Raw genomic sequence first — 22,191 nt, 5'->3', positions numbered from 1 at the left:
TTTAATGAATAATGAGTATTTTTATCAATGAAGCTTTCTGATATGTTGTACAGGGAAAGTTTTTCTACTGCTCCGATGGATCCAAAATGATTGAATCTGAATGCCAGTAAGTTTTTATTATATTTATATAAAAATAAAATATATAGGAAAGTCAATCTTAATATGGAATAGCGTTAAGCAACAAAAATATTTAAAAACTTGGATGGTAACTACAAAGATTTACATAGATAATTTCGCCATAAGCTCTTGTCATAAACATCTATGAGAACGTCTATACAAATATAAAACTAGTGGTGTTTGGTGTATCGCATCGCGTTTTGAAGCAAATTGCTAGAACTTTCCGTACCAAATTAAAATGTTGAAAATCTGAATTATTTTCGATATTCAAAAATTTTTGGAAATTAAAAACAAAAAATTTGATTTTTTTTTCTTTTCTCGACAATCTTTTCGCCACACAAGCAGAAAGTTTTTTGAATCATTCAAATCGGATGCTTATTTCTCTCAAAAACTGCCTTTTTTGCACATTTAGCTCCGTATCTCCAAAACGACTTCCCCCTATCATTACAAATTAAATGTTTTTTGAATCATTCTCTCAAAAACTTTATTTTTATTTACTGCACTCTTTGCTCCGTAAGTTTAAAACGGCTAAACCGACTTTTGCCAAAAACTAATCAGCACATCTCCCTATCAATAGAAGTCGAATTTTTGTACCATTCAAACCGGTTGATCCGTGCGCCTGAAAACGTGGACAAAAAATTGTATCCATACATACTTACACACACATACACAAAATGTTCAGAAACCTTCAAAACGTGAAGATATGCAAAAATTTTCAATTTCGATTTTTGGACGATTACAATAACTTACCCTATAGAAAGGAAATAAAGCTAAACTTATCAACATTAAGGGTGTCAAGATACATGTAATTAATATTAAATGATATAATGACACTTTGTTTCCTTAGTGTGCGCTCAATTACTGATCGACTCAATAAAACGCGATTTTCAAGGAAGATTGATAATATTGCATTACCATCTGGTGTCGACATTTATTTATATTACTTTAGTTAATAGATCATTAATATAACGTGAGTCCAAGTTTTTAAAAAAGTATGTTGATGTTGTAATTAACAAAACGTGTCTAATTCAAGTTTAACTTACAAGTATTAGCAATGCAATATACGTATAACCGCTACTCCAAATTGACTATTTCACGTACAATTATTTTCTTCTAGTAAAATGTTAAAATTTATTAATCATTTATTTAAATATTTATTCCTAAGGGGTACATATGTAGTATTTGAAGATGGTGACATAAATAAGCCCGAAATGCGTGAACGGATCTGGATCAGGAACAAATTTCATTTTGATGATGTTGCTAAAGCTATGCTGACTTTGTTTACCGTTTCAACATTTGAAGGCTGGCCAAAGTAAGATGGATAAGAAAAATGAAATACTCTATTTATTTTTGATCGTTTTTAATTCACGATTTATTTAAATTTCAGCCTACTCTACGTTTCGATCGATTCTAATAACGAAAACGTCGGGCCCATTCACAACTACCGTCCAATTGTAGCAGCATATTATATAATCTACATTATTATAATAGCGTTTTTCATGGTTAATATATTCGTCGGTTTCGTTATCGTCACATTCCAGAATGAGGGTGAGCAGGAATATAAAAATTGCGAGCTGGATAAAAATCAGAGGAATTGCATAGAGTTTGCGCTAAAAGCAAAACCTGTACGACGCTACATTCCGAAGCATAGAATACAATATAAAGTCTGGTGGTTCGTCACGTCGCAACCATTCGAATACACGATATTTATATTGATTATGATAAATACAATAACACTAGCGATGAAGTTCCATAGGCAACCGGACATGTACACCCATGCGTTGGATGTTCTAAATATGATATTTACAGCGGTTTTTGCACTCGAATTTGTCTTCAAACTAGCAGCATTTCGATTTAAGGTAAGCTTTACTATTTTAAAAAATATTGAAAACTTAAACATTAAAATTGATTACCAAAGATTCAATAAGCCAGTACAGCCAAAGCTGTTAAATTTTATGACATTTCACTAAATACCGACTTCACGATCGTATTGTAGTTTTGATCAAACAAGTCAGATCAAAGCATTTCAAATTGGTTTTTGCTCTGGCGTACTGCAATCATGCTCATTCCGTATAACAATTTGAATTATGTCTGAAAAGAACAGAATTTCAACTTTAGGTCTGTGGTCAACGCAAAACGAACAATTCATTTTTTTCGGGAAAAATGAAATTACTTTTTGAACGTGATGATACTTTCTTTACAAGTTAAAGCTTCAACTAGAACCATAAGTTTTGCCTATTATTAATATACCCATTGATTTTTTTTTTCAGAATTACTTTGGTGATGCTTGGAACGTATTCGATTTTATTATAGTGTTAGGAAGTTTCATAGATATCGTTTACTCCGAAGTCAATGTAAGAAACGGCGTCAAGGTTGGTTTTTGCAGAACGTGTATGAGGTCTTGGCGTGTTGACTAATAATGTTTACTAATAAGTTAATATGTCCAAATTAATACGATAAAATAATATTTTAACACAATTGTTGTTTTACTAACGTTTCAACCTCACTAACGTTCCTTGAGAACCGACATAACAAATGAAGTTACAATTATTTTTGTTTTTGAATATTATGAAGTAATGCTTATGTTCATTCTTTAGCCCGGGTCTGGTTTTATATCAATCAATTTCTTCCGATTATTTCGTGTAATGCGTTTGGTAAAACTGCTGAGTAGAGGCGAAGGTATACGGACGTTACTGTGGACTTTCATAAAATCTTTTCAAGCTCTTCCATATGTAGCGTTGTTAATTGTAATGCTGTTTTTTATTTATGCTGTTATTGGAATGCAGGTATGTTATGCAAAATTTTACGACTCTCAAATTCAATAAGTATGTGTGTTATTACATTGATTTTATTTCAGGTTTTTGGTAAAATAGCAATGGATGACGATACTGCCATCACGAGAAACAATCACTTCCAGAGTTTTCCTCAAGCAGTGCTTGTATTATTTAGATCTGCAACAGGTGAAGCGTGGCAAGAGATTATGATGTCATGTTCATCACGCCCTGGAGAAGTGAAATGCGATCCAAGATCAGATGATAAAGATTCCAAAGAAGGATGCGGTTCAAATATTGCCTTCCCATATTTTATCTCCTTTTACGTGTTGTGTTCCTTTTTAGTGAGTATCTTATTCATAATAATAACTATTTGAAAGTATGCCTTTTTTACTTAAAAATACAATTTCTAGATTATCAATCTTTTTGTGGCTGTTATTATGGACAATTTTGATTACCTGACTCGTGATTGGTCTATTTTGGGACCACATCATCTCGACGAGTTTATCAGGTTATGGAGTGAATATGATCCAGATGCAAAAGGCCGAATCAAACACTTGGACGTTGTCACGCTCTTGAGAAAAATATCTCCGCCACTCGGCTTCGGTAAATTGTGTCCGCATCGTGTTGCTTGCAAAAGACTTGTGTCTATGAACATGCCTTTAAACAGCGATGGAACTGTGCTTTTTAATGCAACTCTATTTGCGGTTGTTCGAACTTCCCTCAAAATTAAAACGGAAGGCAATATCGACGACGCAAACGGTGAACTGAGAGCAGTTATTAAAAAGATCTGGAAGCGAACGAGTCCTAAGCTTCTTGATCAAGTAGTGCCGCCACCAGGAGTGGATGATGAGGTTACTGTAGGTAAATTCTATGCAACTTTCCTCATACAGGATTACTTCAGAAGATTCAAGAAGAGGAAAGAGCAAGAATTAAAGGATGGTGACAAAGAATCACATAATACTGTAACGCTGCAGGCTGGCCTGCGGACGTTGCACGAAGCCGGACCGGAGTTGAAGAGAGCTATTTCTGGAAATCTAGAAGAACTGATAGACGACAATCCTGAACCAATGCATAGGGTAATTTCAATACGCACTTATATTAGCATTACTGAAAAATACTTGGAAAATATTTTAAATTATTTATTTAGTAATTGAATTATAATAAACTTTGTGCCTTAGTCTATCATCCATAATCTTTGTCGTAAAAAACTATATAAATTTCAGTCTGAGAAAAACTTCTCTTTAGGTATTAGTTACCAAGTCAAACATAATTATTAAAGTAACAGATAATGTAAAAAAATAATGCATGAAAGTAAGAATTGTATTTATAAAATTAAGTCTCTGCCTGCTAAGAATGGAGATGGAACAGTTCATGAAAACACCACTTAGTGCTTTCTAATTTGAGCAAAAACTTAGGAGAATTGAATTTATTCATTACTCATCATTCATAATTCATTCGTATTCATCAACAAAAACCATAAAACGCTCTTTATTAAGCCGGTACGAGTAAGGAATTTTGCACAGATACGATTTAGACTGCATGGTCTTCGAAGTTTGAAATTGAAATTAATGACATAATATAAACAAATTTTGCCACATAAAATGCCTAAAAGATTGTAATAAAATTAGAAATATATTTAAATTTTATATAAACTAGTTGGGTGTATGGCATCGTGCCTTAAGGCAAATTGCTGGAACTTTCCGTACCGTAACGAAGTGTTCGAAGAATACTGAATGTTTTGAAATAGATTATTATTAATATTGTAACATTGTCTAATATTTATAATAATTATATAAACTGAATTGCAAATTGAAATGATTTGTTCAAAGTATATTAGAACTTTAGTCAGAATTAAAAATAAAATATTATTTTATATTATTTTCGATATACAAAAAAAATTTTTTTGAAAAAAAAAAGTTTAAACAAAAAAATTTTTTTTTCAAAATCAACTATTTTGTTAAGACAAGCAGAAAGTGCATCATTTAAATCGGACGCTTAGTTCTCTCAAAAACTCCCATTTTTTGCACATTTAGCTCCGTATCTTTGAAATCGCTGGGTCTGCCTTTTCCAAAATCTGATAAACACTTTTCCCAATCATTACTAATTGAATTTTTTTAGAACATTCAAATCGGATGCTCCGTTCTCTCAAAAACTCGATTTTTATTTTCTGCACTCTTTGTTCTTTATATCCGTAACCGCTGGACCTGCCTTTGCCAAAAACTGATCAGCTCATCTCTTTATCAATAGGAATCGAATGTCTTTTGAACCATTCAAATCGGTTGATCCGTGCGCCCTAAAACGTGACTAGATATTTGTATCAATACATACATACACACACACGCGTACATCCATTTTTTCTGAGGTATGCCAAAATGTTCAGAAACCTTCAAAACGTCGAGAAATGTAAAAATTTTCAATTTCGATTTTCGGCCCATTACAATAACTTACCCTACGTGAAGTTAATAATAATATAGTAAAAAAAAGTTAAAAGCCATTAGTATATTAAACTTTGCAAATCCAACTATTTAAAACAACTACGCAGCGCGACTGCTTTAAAATAAGTTCACAATTATCAAACAAATTCAAAATAAAAAAAGATATTTCAAAAACTTCAAGAATTTCAAAATTCCCAAAAATCTAGTTTTAAAAAGATTGTAATCTTTTTTAAAATCTTCGGTACGGGAGTTCCAGCAATTTGCCGTGCACCGCTAGTTTTCAAAATAAAATCATACAAAAACAAATTAGCTCAAAAACAGGTTTTACAAAATATATGTAAACGACGAGACATACTGAAAACTGTGTTGAGGTCATAAAGCTTTCAGACCCTCGTATATATACAAAATATCTAAATATTAACTCAATATAATTCACTAAGATTATACTTACCTTACCATTTTCAGAGAAACCATACGCTTTTCGGAAGCGTGTGGTCGTCGATGCGCCGCGGTCACGGTCGATCGCTAAAGGTGAATTCGACGCACATCAAAGTTTCGCCCGCGTCTTCCATCGATTATCTTCCGTACGGGACGCTCCAGCGGGCGGTCACCGAAGGCATGAATCACGTCGCGAAGAGCGTCGCCAGCGCCAATTCGGAAATCATTCCGATGAGGCCGCTTGTCTTCAACGGAGCCGATAGGCCGGCTACGGAGTGAGTCAAAAGTTATTATAATTTAACAATATAGTCAAATATTTTTTACCGACTTGTGCGCTTTTGAATATTTCAAGGCACAAAAGTTTGTTTGCACTAGTTTTTATTAGATAAAATATTTAAATTTTCATTTGCAACTCAAGTATTTAATAAGTTAGTTAATTTTTTCAATAATTTAGAGCTTTGCGATCAGCAAACAGTCAGTTTATCGAATTAAATATTTTTAATTTAACTTTATTGTAAAACCCATAGATAAAAGAAGTATAAATAGATCGCAAGCACGACCACTTTGTGATTACTTCAATTTTAATTGTTCTCGCACTCCATAGGGGCGCCACTAACTGTAGCACGTAAATTCACCCCTGGGTTTAATTCTAGATAAAATTTATAAAAATATATAATATAGAAAAGATTAACCTGACTAATTTGAATAAATGAAATGAAAACAAAATAAACGCGTAGAAAATTGATTCTCAACTAGATCACAAATACGTTTCCATAAAAATATATATTGAAAAATTATTAGACGTTCAAAGTACGTGTATTATAGTAAAAAATAAGTTCTTTAAAAAGAGTGACAAATATGGGTACAGTAGTAGTAGACCCCCTTTTGAGTGTGGATAACACTAAAACAGGGTAAAGCACATTTGTTCTCTATTTACCCTCTATGATAAAACCAAAAATTTAGCTTAAAGATATTTTTTAACTTGAAAAATATTTTTTTCGATAAACTGATTCTGTTCTGAACAAAAACAGCAATATTAAACAATCATCAGAATTTTTAAGCACTAGTTTTTGCAAAGGGTTTTCAACACATTTCTGATGGAAAATGAATCATGAATAAGTAAAGAACAAAATTATTGTAACATTCATGAAAATATTATACGGATAATTTGATACATACATAAATTTAAAAATATGCCGTTTATATTAACATATTATTATTTATAGTTATATAAACTAATTTCTATGCAAATAGGTACAAATTTATTGTTATATATATATATATATATATATATATATATATATATATATATATATATCTAGTACGTATATTAACGAAAATACATGTGTATATATTCTATACCATCAATATGTTATGCGCTTATATTATTAAAAATTAATGCCAATAAAGTTTTTTCACACATTTAAAAACTTGCAAATCAAATAAGTATAATTTGAGTACTTACATGTGCTGCTCTGCACTAATGGAAAGCTGCTCTAACAAATATATTCATAAGTTCATTTATTGTTTTTTATATTTAGTTTGCATGGCATATTGTTGGGTGTCAATATACAACATTTGGTGCTTTACTGTATTTATCTTTTAAAACATTTCAATTCATTACATTTCTATATCAAATTAACAAACGATAATAAACCGCGGCCCATCCCTATGGATCCATCACATGAACAAGCACACACGATAAATGCGCACGGCGTATACTAAATTGTGACCCGATTCTGTTTTCATTTTTACCAATAACATTTCAATTACATATAATATTTTAACATCATGTCTTAAATATGAAATTAAAAAAATACATAGATATATGCATTGTTAGCCATGGCATATAATAACTGATGATCTAGATATTTATAAGGAAATATTAAATAGTTTTATTGTCAGCAATATATGGCATGCGTTAAACGATTAACATATCAAGTGTGTTAAAATAATGAAGAAGCAGTATCGGGTCATTAATATTGGATATCTCGTTTACGTTTCAGCAAATCGGTTAAGGGAGGTTTACTTCATCCAAATTATAACGGTAAGCAAAGCGCGCTACGCTAACAACTCTATGGAGAAGCGCAATTTTCTCAATATTTTTATTACAGTTTATTTCTTTTTGAATCGCCTAATATTTGAAAGTGTTTTTATAAGTTTAAGTATATTATTCAGTTTGGTTTTCTGATTTATTTTACTTATTTGAGTGTAACAGAGTTTGGGCGACCCGAAAATGTGTTGTGCGATAGTCCTCACATGCAAACAAACCTGTATAACAATCCACAACTTGTCTTGTAACATCCACTTAATCGCGACACTGCACCCCATATGTAAACCTGAATTACCCTCCTCGCTATTAAATTTGGGGGTTGCCACATACAATTATTTTTATATGAGTAATATGTTTAAATATTTAAACATCAGTTTAAAATTAATAAAGTGTTGGTATAGCAAAATGTATATATTTGAGAATCAATTATTAAAGTTTTTCAAGTTGGCAATTATGATTTTATGTATTGAAAACGGTTTATTTCATTATTTTGATGAGATACAATTAAAACACATGATATAGGTGTGGAATATGCAAGTAAATAATCATTTGCAAGTCGTGCTAATTGGTGACTTGAAATTTAATTGAATGAAAACAAAATCTTAGAGATTATCTATGTTCTTCGCGTGAAGTGCCATAAAATGATACAGTAGTTTTATAACTCACGTGGCAACCTCTGTGACCGTGTAAATCGTTGGCACTTCAGATCGTCGAGCAAGTTGTCGGATAGTGGCGGTCGATCGTCGCGTCGCGGCGTAGCCGGCGGCTTGCGTCTCGCCCAAGCGCAGGCGATGGCTGCCGCCGGCTTCCTTCCAGAAAACGCGACGCCACCGAACGGAGAAGACCCCAAGGAGAGACTGCGACTGCATCTGAACCACAGGGCCTCATTTCACGGCAGAGGTCAGACAGTCAGACTGGCAGCTCCGATCTCTCTAGCTATCTTAAATGTCTTACTAACTATCTATCTCTCTTAATCTAACTGTCTCTTTAAAGCACCGTGACGTAATGGCTGTCAGATGTCCGCTATTAATGTCAGTTGTCTAATCGTAAACATACCCTAATCCAATCCAACTTACGCCAAACAGCTGTGATTTTCAAACAATATAATAAGAGTTATTGGTAATTTTAATATCACTAGCCGATTGTATCATGCCATTCATATTAGGAAATTTTCGAAAATTTCTATGGGCTGTAATGTGACAAAAAGTTTCATGTCACCAGCAAATATCTTATTAAAATCTGATTCACTCTAAACGTGCATGACGCAATTGGCGTTAAAATATTGTACGAAAAACGCATGCTGCTTGAGCAAAATAAATATTCTGAGATCATATTGAGTGTATAGAATTTAGAGCTTTATGTGGAACTTTGGAATCGATGGCGTATCAGCATAAAATACTCCAATTAGCATCGAAATTAGTTTACTCTTGGAACAATATAATGAGTTTAATTTAAATATATTTCTTGTGATTGTCACTAAACATGGTAACAAATAACTGATGACGGGCAATATTTTATTTGTATTATTTAATGTCAAAACGCGTGCATGGCTTTGTCGACCGGGTCGCCCCGCTCGCCGCTATTCTTGTGTCAATTCTTCTAAACGTCGTAACCGCTCGATCTGTTTGTAATTTGACTACTAATGAATAAAATTCTCTTCTTTGGAGATACCTGATAATAAAATGTGTTGTGCACATATTTGAACCGGGACAAAATCACGAATGAAATTTACTAGACCATTAGCAATTATGACTATAAATTTAAGTACTGCACAAATTAAAGAAAAAAGAAACTATTCATTGCTACTAAAGTATGAAATTTTATTATTTTCAAAATTTTAAAACATATTTCTTCAAATGTATTCTCTCATAAAATGTAATAATAAAATCGCTCATCACACTTCCATGCAACTCATTTTTATCGTTAGGTATCTCATATGAATAAACCACACATATATGACTTTGCGTTTAAATTACTACTACATTTGTATTTTAGATCTTCAAATGCTAATCAAGTATTGTTACATATGTGTATATTATATGATACAACATTATGTCGTAATACATTTATACTATTTTATTATTGTTTTTTTTGTAAACAATAGTCTTTAAACGAAACTACTACCGAACAAGCATGTTAGCGAGTAATGTTTGATGCATTTGAATGTTACAGAAAATGTTTGGCATGATGCATGTTAAAATTAAGCAAGAATATACCAAATACTAAATCATTGAGGTGTATTTAAAATTAATTACGTGTTATTTGCATACTCTCAGCATTTATACAATACATTGCATATTTGAACTAAATGATCTGAACAAATCAACATGATAAATCAAATTTCTTAAAATGAGATGTTTACATATTTTAAAACTTTTTAAGATTTATGAGTATGGCTACTTTTGCAAATATAACTAACTTTTGCAACTAACTCCGGTAAATATTAGGTTCTTGAAATAAATTTTTAAATGAAAATCTTGATGCCAAAAAAAAACAAAATTAGTATGAATACATAAATACTATAATCAACTAAATTGTTGATATTTTCATTCAAATTGTTTTCAGTTTTTGTACTAAAAATAAATTACTATCTTTGGTTAGTTTGACGAGAAAATCTGTAGGTACTGTAAAAGTTTTAGAGTAAAATTTCTCGGTATTGTATAGCTTGATTTGTGAGGACCTAGTGTATGTGTTTTGGTGATAAATTTGAATTGCATATGTTATTTGTGATATCCATGGGGTTACGTGACATATTTCAGTGTCGCCGGTAGGAGAGCCCAATGGCAGCGCAGGGAGTGAGCGACTGGCGCGCTCGATGCCCGGCAGTCCCGCGGACCGCAGGCCCGACTCGTTCGAGGTGATCGGATCCGCGGAGAGTCTTGTCGGCAGGGTAAGAAATTTAGGGAAATTATATTTTTAGAAATATACGTTTTTTGGGTATAGCATTTAAGCTGTACCAGAAACAATAATTTTGATATGGTCTGGCAAATTATGGTTCTATAGCGTATTAATACAAACAAAATATTTGAAAACTTTATACTGGAAAGCATCTATTTTATTCAGTTTAAGGGAGTCTTCTGCTGTAGTGGCATGAATTTCGCCCGGTTTTTGAAGCGCTGTATAAAGGCAACAAATAATATTTTTACTATAGATTTTTTTATCATTTGTTTATTGATATTTTATTATTACACAAAAAATTATTAGAGAAAAAAAATTAAAATTCACAAAGTTATAAGCAGTCAAAGTGGGGGCTCAAAAGAAGAGAGTGTCCTGGCGTGCATGATTCCAACCCTCCTGGTGATTTGAAACATAAAAAATAGATGAATTCTTAATTATTATAGATGCCGCTATCGTATGACCCTTGGATAAGTTAAAAAAAAATTTTGTTTGTATGGCGGCAGTTTGAAAATTTTTTTATTTTTTTTCATGTTTTTTTTAACAATTCCGAATTTTTTAAAAATACTAAATGAAAAGTTATAGTTTTGGGCAAGGTCCACGCGCTAGAGCTATGTATAGAGAAGATCCTCTCCAAATTTGAAGTAAATCGGTTCATTAGAACTCGAGATATCCTTACCGCCAGCTCGAAAAAAGTAGTTCCGAGAAAAACGCGTTCAAAGTTTTGAGACAAGTCGGACCCGAACCGAGGCCACGTCACTAAAACGGCTATAACTCAGGAAATAATAGTAATTTTGAAAAATTCTTTAAATGACATATTTAATATTCATTTTTGAAAATATGAAAAAAAATTCGATTTTTTTCAAAATTCTACAGTAGAATACCCCCTTAAATTGCAAAAATAGTTTTATTGTAAATATTCTTATGAGAAATAAAGCATGCATAACTTGATAAAATACTACAGTAAAATACTACATATTAGGCTGGCAACAAAGTAAGTGCGGTTTTCACTCCTAGATGGTTTCAATTATTTTTTTAGGTTTGCTAATGTAGTCGAAATTTAACACCTTTTAACATCTTTTATTATTGGATAGTACACAATTTAGCTAGCAATCTGTGAAAATTGTTTTTTGACTGATTGTTTAATTTTTGTTTGGCGTCGTTGAAAAATGGAAAATCAAATCGAAAATTTTTGTCAAACTTTGCTTTTTAATTGATGCAAAGATAAAAAAGAATGTTAAGCTCACAAAAATTTATGCGTTGTTTATGGTGACTAAGACTTAAAAAAAGGAGCAGCGTCAAAATTGGTTTGCCAAATTTCGTCCTGGTGTATTTTTTACTCAAAGATGAAAACCGGTGATCGTCCAGTTGAAGTTGATTAAAAATGAATTGTCTACTTTGGTAAAAATGCATGTTAACATCGCAAAAAGTTATACTGATTTAGCGCGACTAAGCTTTAAAAAAGGACAGTGTCAAAATTGGTTTGCCAAAATCCGTTCTGGTGTTTTTTCACTCAAAAATTAAAAACGGTGGTCGTACAGTTGAAGTTGATTAAAAAATGAATTGTCTACTTCGGTAAAAATGCATGTTAAGCTCGCAAAAAGTTATGAGTTGTTTATGGTGACTAAGCCTTAAAAAAGGGGCAGTGTCAAAATTGGTTTGACTAATTTTGTCCTGGTGTTTTTTTCACTAAAAGATGTAAAACGTTGGTCGTACACTTTGAAGATGATTAAAAATGAATTGTCTACTTTGGTAAAAATGCATGTTAAGTTTGCAAGAGGTAATGCGAAGTTTATGGTTACTAAGCCTTAAAAAGAGGGCAGTATCGAAATTGGTTTGCCAAATTTCGTTCTGGTGTTTTTTACTCAAAAATTAAAAATGGTGGTCGTACAGTTGAAGTTGATTAAAAATTGTCTCCTTTGAAGTGTAATCACCAATCGAACAATCAATTTTGACATTAAACAACTGACCAAATTAAACAAAGCAGTTGAAAAAAACGAATTGAATTATTCAATTATTGACAAAACACATTTTTGGCCACCTGGCAAAAATTATTGGAACTTGGTTGGGATGTTTTTCCACATTCACTATATAGTTCTGACCTTACACCATCTTATTACTTTTATTTTCGATCTTCACAAAACTCCTTTAAAAAACTTCAATAATAATGATGGTGTCAAATTGTTTCTAATTCAGGTTTTGCTAATGAAAACCAAAAGTGGGATAAATATCACAAAAAGTCTGTGAACAAAACAATGCATTTCATAATGAAGTTATTTAGTTCTATAAAAAATATCACTGATTTTCTAACAAAAAGCCGCACTTACTTAATTGCCAACCTGATATTTGCGTGCATTATAATTATATGATATAAAATTTGTTTAGGCAGAATAATTATTTTTCAAAGATACTCATCCGAAACATACAAATTTATATACACGAGTAATGCTTCAATTAGATTCGTAACCACTTGAGTTCATAGAAATACGACAAAAATATATCAATTTGGGACAGCTGCTATTCTATGTGTGATTTTTTTTCTAACAATTGTATTTGTTTCACAAAGGTCTAATAATATAGATAATGGACATGACAATATTGCTCAGTTGATAGATGCAAGTACCTGAATGTATTCGACAAAAATGTATATACAGTTATTACAAAAAATTATATAAAATTAATAATATTGTTCATACGATGCGTTTTGGGTTCTAATTATTTTTGCAATAAATAACATGACTTGCGTGCAGGTGTTGGCTGAGCAGGGCCTGGGGAAGTACTGCGACCCCGACTTCGTGCGATACACGTCGCGCGAGATGCAAGAGGCCTTGGACATGACGCGCGAGGAAATGGACTTGGCGGCGCATCAGCTGCTGCAGCAGGAGCGCAGACGGCGCATGCAGCGGGCGCATGACGCAGCCGCCGAAGAAACAAGATCTCGCGCTGAACCACGGTTATAGCAGCACCGCAAAGGCAGCCACGCCATCCGAATGCCATCGCCACCGTTATTACTATTAAAACTCTACCAAGTGCCTCATTATTTACTTCTTTTGGTCCAAAGAAGACTTTTTTTAACCAATTCGACGACGTGCAGTAGTTTTTTAATGACAAATAACAAACTCTCTCTACCTTTCCGTCTTTCTCCGGCTTTTCATTTTTAAGGATTGTTGTTTCTCCGATTACAAAGATGTAATTAATTCAAGATGTTAGATATTACCACTTTTCTTAAATACAGGGTGTGAGAATAAATAAATAAAAAACACAAAAAAATATTTAAAAATTTATGGAATTTTGTATCATTACGAAAATGATTGCTATCACGACGATGATGATGAATGTGTCAAAAATATTTATTAAAAAACTGTTTAAATGCTACAATGTCTAGTTAGTTATTCATGAATAAAGTATATTTCTATGTTTCACACATCGAAATTCCCGCCTTTTTGATTGGAACAATATCTCACTTTTTCATGATGATTCTGATGTATTTACGTGGCATAACTTCTTGTAATCGTCAATCTCATTTAAGACTCATTATATAATACGAAAAGTTTTTAAACGTTGTTAAAATTTTGCTCTATCGGATAAGTTGTTTATATTTAATATTGATTTTATACCTACAAACACATATTCCATTTCAAAAGATGATATATTTCAGTAAAAAAAGTGAAGACCGATTATAAATGGAATGACGGAATCATGTATATGTATTTTGATATAGTTATCCTTTACAAAAAACAATAATAGATATTGATATAGTTGCATGTATTTTAGTGTTTCACGTAATATGATTTAAAATATGGTATTACTGATTAATGAGTACAATATTTATATCTTATCTATTATCTATAATAATTACAGTGGTGGATTTTCGACAGTTTGCAGAAAAATATAAGCACATTTACAAAGTCAGTATGTATTCAATGTTTTACTTCGAATGGTAATCTGAAATGTTAATAATATTTACTAATAAACATAAAGAAAATGGTACCCTTATAATTAGCAAATTTACTTCATGTGGTACGCAAACCGTGTTGGGTGTTTCGAAATATACATTCATCACTGTGTAATCGATGTAAATATGTGTAATTTTAGTAAAAATTCAAATATGACGCTTAAAATTTATAATTATTTTATAATGTTTATAAATTTAAATATAGTTCTAAAAGTCATATTTATCTTCACTGTGTAATATCCATTTACCTTTCTATATACTTTTTTGTAAAGGATATAAATATTATCTCTGTCACGCACACTCATGTGTAAATATAATGATATACATAATTGTTTAATTAATAATTTATAATCAGGGAGCTACAATTATACCCTTAAATTATTTAATAAATGAAATAATTTATTTTGTAAACATGTTATATTTATTTTGCAGGAGTATTTCTATAGTCAAATGTTTAACAAAATCTTAATAAAGTTTAATTGTTTATGTAGGCAAAAGATCGTCGCTGATATCTTGATTTTTAAATGTGTCTTCGATGCCAAATTTCATCACTGTTCTCGGTCTACTAGGAGGTGATCCTAGAGGATCTTCATAAACTAATTTATTGGGCGTTTTATCTTTATTTTCAAATAATGTATTTTTCGGTTTTTCAATAGTATGAATATTGTATTGCATTTTACTACTCCGACTTGACATATCGCCAGAATATCGAGAACTTTCTATTGATAAACTATGTCCAGAATTTATTAGTGCTTGACGTCTAGATCCTGTAAATTTAACGAAATTATGTAGTTAAAATAAATAAAATAATATTAACAGTATTTTATAAAGAGAGGGAACTTTGTGAGTAACGTATACAAGAAGGTAAATAAATTTGGAATGGGATTTGTGAAAAAAAAATTACATCAATCATCGTCTTTACCAGGTGATTGTGATTTAGATCTGTATTCGTTTATATTCTTCATCTTACGTAAATTTTGAGAATTTATAAAATAACCCTCAAATTTTACAACAGTATTTTATAAAGAGAGGGAACTTTGTGAGTAACGTATACAAGAAGGTAAATAAATTTGGAATGGGATTTGTGAAAAAAAAAATTACATCAATCATCGTCTTTACCAGGTGATTGTGATTTAGATCTGTATTCGTTTATATTCTTCATCTTACGTAAATTTTGAGAATTTATAAAGTAACCCTCAAATTATTAATAATGTAAGGAGTAACAAGGGGAAAAATGAAAACAGGATGTGGGTATTTTTGGAAAAATACACACCCGGTCTTGCACTACCTATACGCTCTCTAGCTTCCTTTGATTTTTCGACACGTTTCAATTCTGCGCTATAAAATTCGGCTTCCTTCAATCCTTGGCTAGCGCACATTTCTATTAAATGTTTTAAACCTAAATTTAACCAAATAAAAATTAATATTTTATGCACAACTTTACAGAGATATTAAGAATTATTTACATTCAATATTTTCAGGAAATTTTTGATGTAATTCTGTATACAAAGTGAGTGCCTGTTGAAAGTTTCCTGTTTTCTTATAACAGCTTGCTGATAAAAGATACCATTTGGGAACATTTGGTGATGACATCGCAGCTCTCTCGAAGTAAAAATGGGCCCTTTCTGCTTGTTGCTCTTCTATGTGGTAAGTACCTAACCAATTTACTACGTCTAAATTACCGGCATAAAACCTATAAGACTAGATTTGATATAAGTTATTCGCATTATGTGTTAGTAGGCAATTCGATATATTAGTGAAATTTACTTACATCGGACATGTAGTTATAAGCCTGTTGTTTATCATTATCACGTGCAAACATTTCGCCCATGTGTTTTAATACACTAGGATCTGTTGCATCCAATCCGATTACCTGATAAATGAAATATATACATATATACAGATCTATATATATATACATAGCAGAGAAACTCAACAGGTCTAAAAGTTTTAAAGGAAGTGAGGAGTTTTGAGTTACTTTTAGGAAGTGAGGAATTTTGAGTATGTCCACGATTTATAAAAATTTAATCAGAAGTTTTTTTTAACGAGGAGGATACCACAAAGTATAAAAAAATATTCTATAAAATAATGTTAAGACAATTATTATTTATATCGTTGTTTATTAAATTAATATTTTGCGAACGCCAATTTTAAGATATTAAGCCTAATAATAAATCTCTCTGGATTTAGAATTAATACTAGTATAGGTTGATAATAAGCTGAATTTCAGAAAGTCAATTTACGATAGTTTCAATTTTCACTTTGAGTATATTCTACCGTATATATATATAACTTCATAACTGGTATTAGAACTTTTTATTTATTTAAATAAATTAGAAATAGGGATACATAAACATACCTGCATGAAACATTCGTTTGCTGCGTCCGGATCATTTTTTAACTCGTACAAGTGCCCCAATTGGAACAGAAGCTAATATGAGTTTAATATATTTTTCTTAATTAACTTAATATTTACTTACTTACCGGTGCCACTGCGTCAGACCCGTACAGAATTTCTAATCTTCGAAAACAATCTAATGCTGCATCGTACTGTTTTTCATGTTTTAGTAACAAACCTAAAAATAATAAGTAAAATTTTAAGGAGTCATTACTTCAAAATCACAAAAATATTACCTAAATTATAAATTGCTTCGATGCAACCAGCATCATTTGATAAAGCAGCTTGAAATTCATCTTTAGCTTCGGATAAATTTCCTTGAGCAAACTGCAAAGCCCCGTGGTTCACGTAGGCGGCGGCGCTGTATGAATCTAACTTTTTTGCTTGAGTAGTATATTTGATCGCTAAATCGTGGTTTCCTTGCTGAAATTAGAATCCAAAACTTGATATTTTTAATTTTCCATAGGGTTAGTTATAGTAATCGCAAAAAAATCGAAAATGAACATTTTTATATATTTTTACGTTTCAAAGATTTCTGAACATTTTGGCATACCTAAGAAAAATGGAAGTATGTGTGTGTGAGCGTGTGTGTGCAGATACAAATTTTTGTTGACGATTTGAATAATTCAAAAAACATTCGATTCCTAACGGTAAAGAGACGTGCTGATTAGTTTTTGGCAGAGGCAGATCTAGCCGTTTTGGAGATACGGGGCAAAAAGTGCAAAAAATGGTATTTCAGTTTTTGAGATAACGGAGCGTCCAATTTAAATAATTCGAAAAAGATTTTACTTGTATTAACGAAATAAACAACTGGTAAAATTTTTGTAAAGGCAGGTCCAACGTCTCCGGAGATCCAATAAAAAAAGTAAAAAACAATCCCATTTGGCGATTAAAACTGAACATTAGACATATGTACATCGTATTATCAGATATTTTATAAAGATTATAATAAGTACAAATGTGTACATTTATATGGGTTTCGTACCAATGTTTGCACGTTTGACGACTACGCGGCGCTTATGCGCTTTGATATTTCGTCTCCAAATCAGCTATGCAGCGCGATTGCTTACAAAAAATGTCAAAAAAAAAATTAAATTCAAAGAAAAAATCAAAATACAAAAATAATAATAATAATATGAAAAAAAATCAAATTTTTCAAAAAAGTCATGCAATTTTTTCGAAGTTTTGCAAAGTTTGTTTTTAAATTTAATTTTCGGCACTGGATGTAATAGTCCAGTAATTTGCCTTAAGCAAATACATTCTGAGTAAATTTTAAGCCATGCATCATTAGTAAATTTTCTACTTGTGTCTTTATATAAAATCGTTGGTTCAAATAAATGCTTACCAAGAAGTAAATAAATGATAAATTCACAGAAGCTATGTAAGCTATTTTATCTTCTTTCTTCTCAAACAACTTCAAAGTTTCTATAGCGTGAGGAATATCATTCCGTTTTAAAAATGTTATAGCATTATTCATTTCCAATTCATTTGCTAAAATTCCGTAGTACGATTCTTTGAGACTATCCACGCACCAGTTGTATCCTGCGACCAAACTTTTATTTAATTCATATTATTGTCAATTTTTATATAAATTAATATTTATGTATACCATCTATATAAGATTCTTCAATTACTGGTGCTATAACTTTTGCAGCTAATAATATACACTGCTCTGCTTCGTTTTTCAGTTTTTGCTCCATTTGACTCATTTCATCGGACAAAATAACGTCTTTGAGTATTGTTAAATCAGGATCAACCTAAAATTTGAACACAAATATTTTTTATTAGTTTATTCCACAAATTATTTTGTCATTGTAGTAGCATGGTTTCAAGTTTATACGCGTTTTTATATTTAATGCTAATCAAATTATAAATAAAAATGTGAAGCGATTCCAATGTATTTTAAAGTTAAAAGCAAGATATGTATGGTAAACACTTACATCAATAAATATATACAGTTTTATGTAATTTTCGCATCAGAATCGTATCGATGATTTCTGTCGCAACAATTATCGTAACTAATAAATAGAACAAATTGTCGTAACTAATAAATAGAACAATAGTATATAAACTTACTATTGGATCAATATAACTATCTGTATCCAGAAGATCCAAATCTACATTGAGTAATTTTTTAAATGCTATTTTCATTTTAGGCACATCATCCAAAGCGTAATAGCAAAGAACTAAACGTAGACCAGACTTAATATCACCTTTATCTGCCATGATATATTCAAAATTAGTAGCAGCGTCTTGATACTGCCCAATAGTTACAAAAGTAGCAGCTAAATTATGCATTATCTTCAATCTAAAAAGCATTAAGTGCAATTACCATTTTTCATAAAAATTATAAATGATTATTTTACTATTAACTTACCTTAACTCCTTCTGAGCATTAGGCACTTGATCAAGTGCCATGTGGTATAATTTAATAGCTTTTTTGTATTGACCCAATTTGTAATAAATATTTCCAATATTTAATTTTAATCTATTTGCATTAGCAAAAAGTTTATTTTTGGTCATAAGAGTGTACGCGTTTAAGGCTTCTTCATACATTTCATTGTAGGTATATTGCATAGCCATATTATAAAGAACCTGCGCAAAATATTAATTGTTTCTCTAATATAATATTATTATTTCAATTGAATGTGATAGATTTTTTTTCTAAAAGAGTGCGCTTGATTTTAAATTTGTGAAGTATAAATATCGTAGATATTGAACATCATACAGTATTAAAAGTCCTTCATCATTAACAATTTTGAATATTTGTTTGCTGGTTTAAATAGCTATTTTGAATTAGGCTCGTTATATGTGCTTACAATTACAGATATTTTAATTTTCTATACCATTAGTTCTAGAATACGTGATTATTGTTATTATGAAGATATGTATGGAATTCTGCTAAATATGGGAGTGCTAAGCTTAAGATGTAGCTTACTGCTCAATACTAATGTGTTACTAATCTAAATTTTTAATAGCTATTTTATATATTTGTACTGTAATAGACAGTTACCTAAATGAGTAGGTTTGTATTAATTCTATTTTTATTTGAATATTTTTATTTAAAAACTTCAGCCTCTAGTGGACTTGACTTAACCAACTACGTGAGTTTTATAGGTGGCAACTCAAACAGTTGCTTCAATTTCATGTGACATTATTATATATCAGTGATGTTTTTTTTTATTCAGAAATCCAGTAAAGTTTGTTTGCACTTGGAAACATATTTCTAACTATATTTCTAACTGAAAACCCATGTCACTACTACTTAACATCAGGCCATTCAAGGTGGGTATCAAACCTGAAAACTCTATTTCAGATTCCATAGCTCTTATCCACGGGCGAGCTCATGTATGGATTTATACTAACTTGTAAGATTCAATATGTAATGATAATAAATTTTTTATCACGTACCGAATATGTTAAATCAAAATTGTGTTCTTTATGTCCAACCTCTTCTTGCATTCTTATAAGTGCTCTTTCTAAGGTAGATGCTTCTTTAGCTTTTGCAAGAGTTACAGAGTAGTCAGGAATATCTGGTGAAGATTTTCCTCTAGTTCTAGTGGACCCTTTGGATTTAGCACAGGTAACATAACATTCTTCTAATAATTTTACTATTTTGCGTTCCATGTTTTTAAACTTCATCATTGGCCTAAAAATGTATAATGAAAAGTTACATTCAAAGTTATATTGTTCGACAATTATATTTGGTAAATTAATATAATATTATAAGTATTTATTTGTTAAAATTTTAATTTTACGTTTCTTCTTTTGGAGTCTCTGATAATATTCCCAATGCTTTAGGATTTCTGTTGTATGCATCGTGTATATCGGTATTGGACGAATATCCTGCTCCTTTAATTGCTGTGGCTGGACGTATTGCCGAATTAACATTCAAACGGCCTGTTTTTGGCCTCGAATCGAATCCAGTACCGAGCCGAGACATCTGTGTGATAAGATTATTATGGTAAGGCGTTTTAATCCTTTCCACTCGCAAATTCCGAGATTTATATAAATTTTGTCGCCAGACCGGCGGCATCCGAGTGGAAAAGGTTAATGCTTAAAAGCATGCAATAATTTGTAACAAAATGCGAATAAAATTTCTTCAACTATTTTACATTTCATAATCGCATTTTTTAAATTATAATGAAAAAAAGCTATTTACATGTAGCTTATATGAATAAATCAGTAAAAAAACAATTGTGATAAGTATCCACTATATTTGTACTAAATAATATTTAAATATTTTTTTGATTTATTAATTTTCCCAAGAAGTTATTGCTTTCGCCAGAAAATATGATTTGCTAATTATATATTTTCTCGGCGTTTCATATCATTGACACTGAAATTGAAATATGTATGTGTATAAAAGAAGAATACTGCTTGTTTTATACATATTAGGATTGTAATTAAATCTATATAATTCAAATTAGATTTTTTTAGCTGGACATACGGAGGTTCCGATTCTCCAAGATGCTGTTCCTGGTGGTTTTGGTGTGGCCGACCTTTTGCCCCATGTTACAGATTTTAAGGCTTCTTGAAATTCTTCATCTTCAATTAAATCATTAACATTATATTCAGGTGGCATAGAATCGTATCCAGAATAAAGATCGTCATCATCTACATTGTTATTATTGAAGGTTGATTTCATTGTTCTAGGTTTTAATAAACTGTCTACTTTTGTAATTGACATGATTTGGCATAGCTTAAAATAACTTCTGGTTTTATTTAATTACAAAAATATATACTAATGATAGTTTAATAAGTTATATTATATAAAAAAAAGGTAAAATACGACTTGTTTTATACATTTTAGAATTGTGTACATCTACTTCGTATCCATGGTTACATTATTAGTCAGCATATGATAGGCATTAAGTGTTAATGTTGGTATAAAATAAATAACAGTAAAAGATAAAATAAAATCAAAAAATAAAATTCAACTATATTAAATATAACTATCAATTATATTTAATATTTAATTTTAGCAATAATTTTTGGATGAGATATTATTTACAAAATGAGGTCGTTGAATTATATGTTAAATAATATTTAGTCACACACATTATAAATTCAAAATCGTTGTTTAATTGTTTTTACAAATAAATCATAATTGTATTATAATAAAA

At 30.9% G+C, this 22,191-nt stretch overlaps 2 protein-coding genes across 2 annotated transcripts in view; one reads left to right on the top strand and one right to left on the bottom strand.

The window, feature by feature from the left end:
* Positions 1 to 13,709, top strand: part of LOC113376018 (muscle calcium channel subunit alpha-1) — a 61,609-nt gene extending 47,900 nt beyond the window's left edge. The window contains exons 23-33 of the mRNA XM_026615949.1: positions 54 to 106; positions 1,283 to 1,429; positions 1,505 to 1,976; positions 2,388 to 2,471; positions 2,715 to 2,903; positions 2,975 to 3,232; positions 3,302 to 3,967; positions 5,792 to 6,039; positions 8,524 to 8,717; positions 10,577 to 10,707; positions 13,463 to 13,709. Coding sequence (XP_026471734.1) covers positions 54 to 106; positions 1,283 to 1,429; positions 1,505 to 1,976; positions 2,388 to 2,471; positions 2,715 to 2,903; positions 2,975 to 3,232; positions 3,302 to 3,967; positions 5,792 to 6,039; positions 8,524 to 8,717; positions 10,577 to 10,707; positions 13,463 to 13,672 — 2,652 coding nt within the window. The 3' untranslated portion in view covers positions 13,673 to 13,709. The remainder of the gene's footprint in view (positions 1 to 53; positions 107 to 1,282; positions 1,430 to 1,504; positions 1,977 to 2,387; positions 2,472 to 2,714; positions 2,904 to 2,974; positions 3,233 to 3,301; positions 3,968 to 5,791; positions 6,040 to 8,523; positions 8,718 to 10,576; positions 10,708 to 13,462) is intronic.
* Positions 13,710 to 15,150: 1,441 nt separating this feature from the next.
* On the bottom strand, positions 15,151 to 21,755 carry LOC113376017 (intraflagellar transport protein 88 homolog). Its single transcript, XM_026615948.1, has 14 exons — positions 21,516 to 21,755; positions 20,824 to 21,008; positions 20,477 to 20,714; positions 19,443 to 19,660; positions 19,142 to 19,373; positions 18,675 to 18,822; positions 18,411 to 18,607; positions 17,302 to 17,488; positions 17,152 to 17,243; positions 17,027 to 17,098; positions 16,439 to 16,540; positions 16,134 to 16,368; positions 15,941 to 16,066; positions 15,151 to 15,434 (listed from the first exon to the last, which is right to left on the bottom strand). Exons 1-14 carry the CDS (start codon positions 21,753 to 21,755, stop codon positions 15,151 to 15,153), a joined length of 2,556 nt encoding a protein of 851 aa, XP_026471733.1.
* Positions 21,756 to 22,191: the final 436 nt, after the last annotated feature.

The sequence above is a fragment of the Ctenocephalides felis genome, unplaced genomic scaffold (genome assembly GCF_003426905.1).
Source record: "Ctenocephalides felis isolate EL2017-DRISC unplaced genomic scaffold, ASM342690v1 CF-g0.4_SCAFFOLD_01886, whole genome shotgun sequence".
Lineage (NCBI taxonomy): Eukaryota > Metazoa > Arthropoda > Insecta > Siphonaptera > Pulicidae > Ctenocephalides > Ctenocephalides felis.
This window is presented reverse-complemented; position numbering and strand designations above follow the sequence as displayed.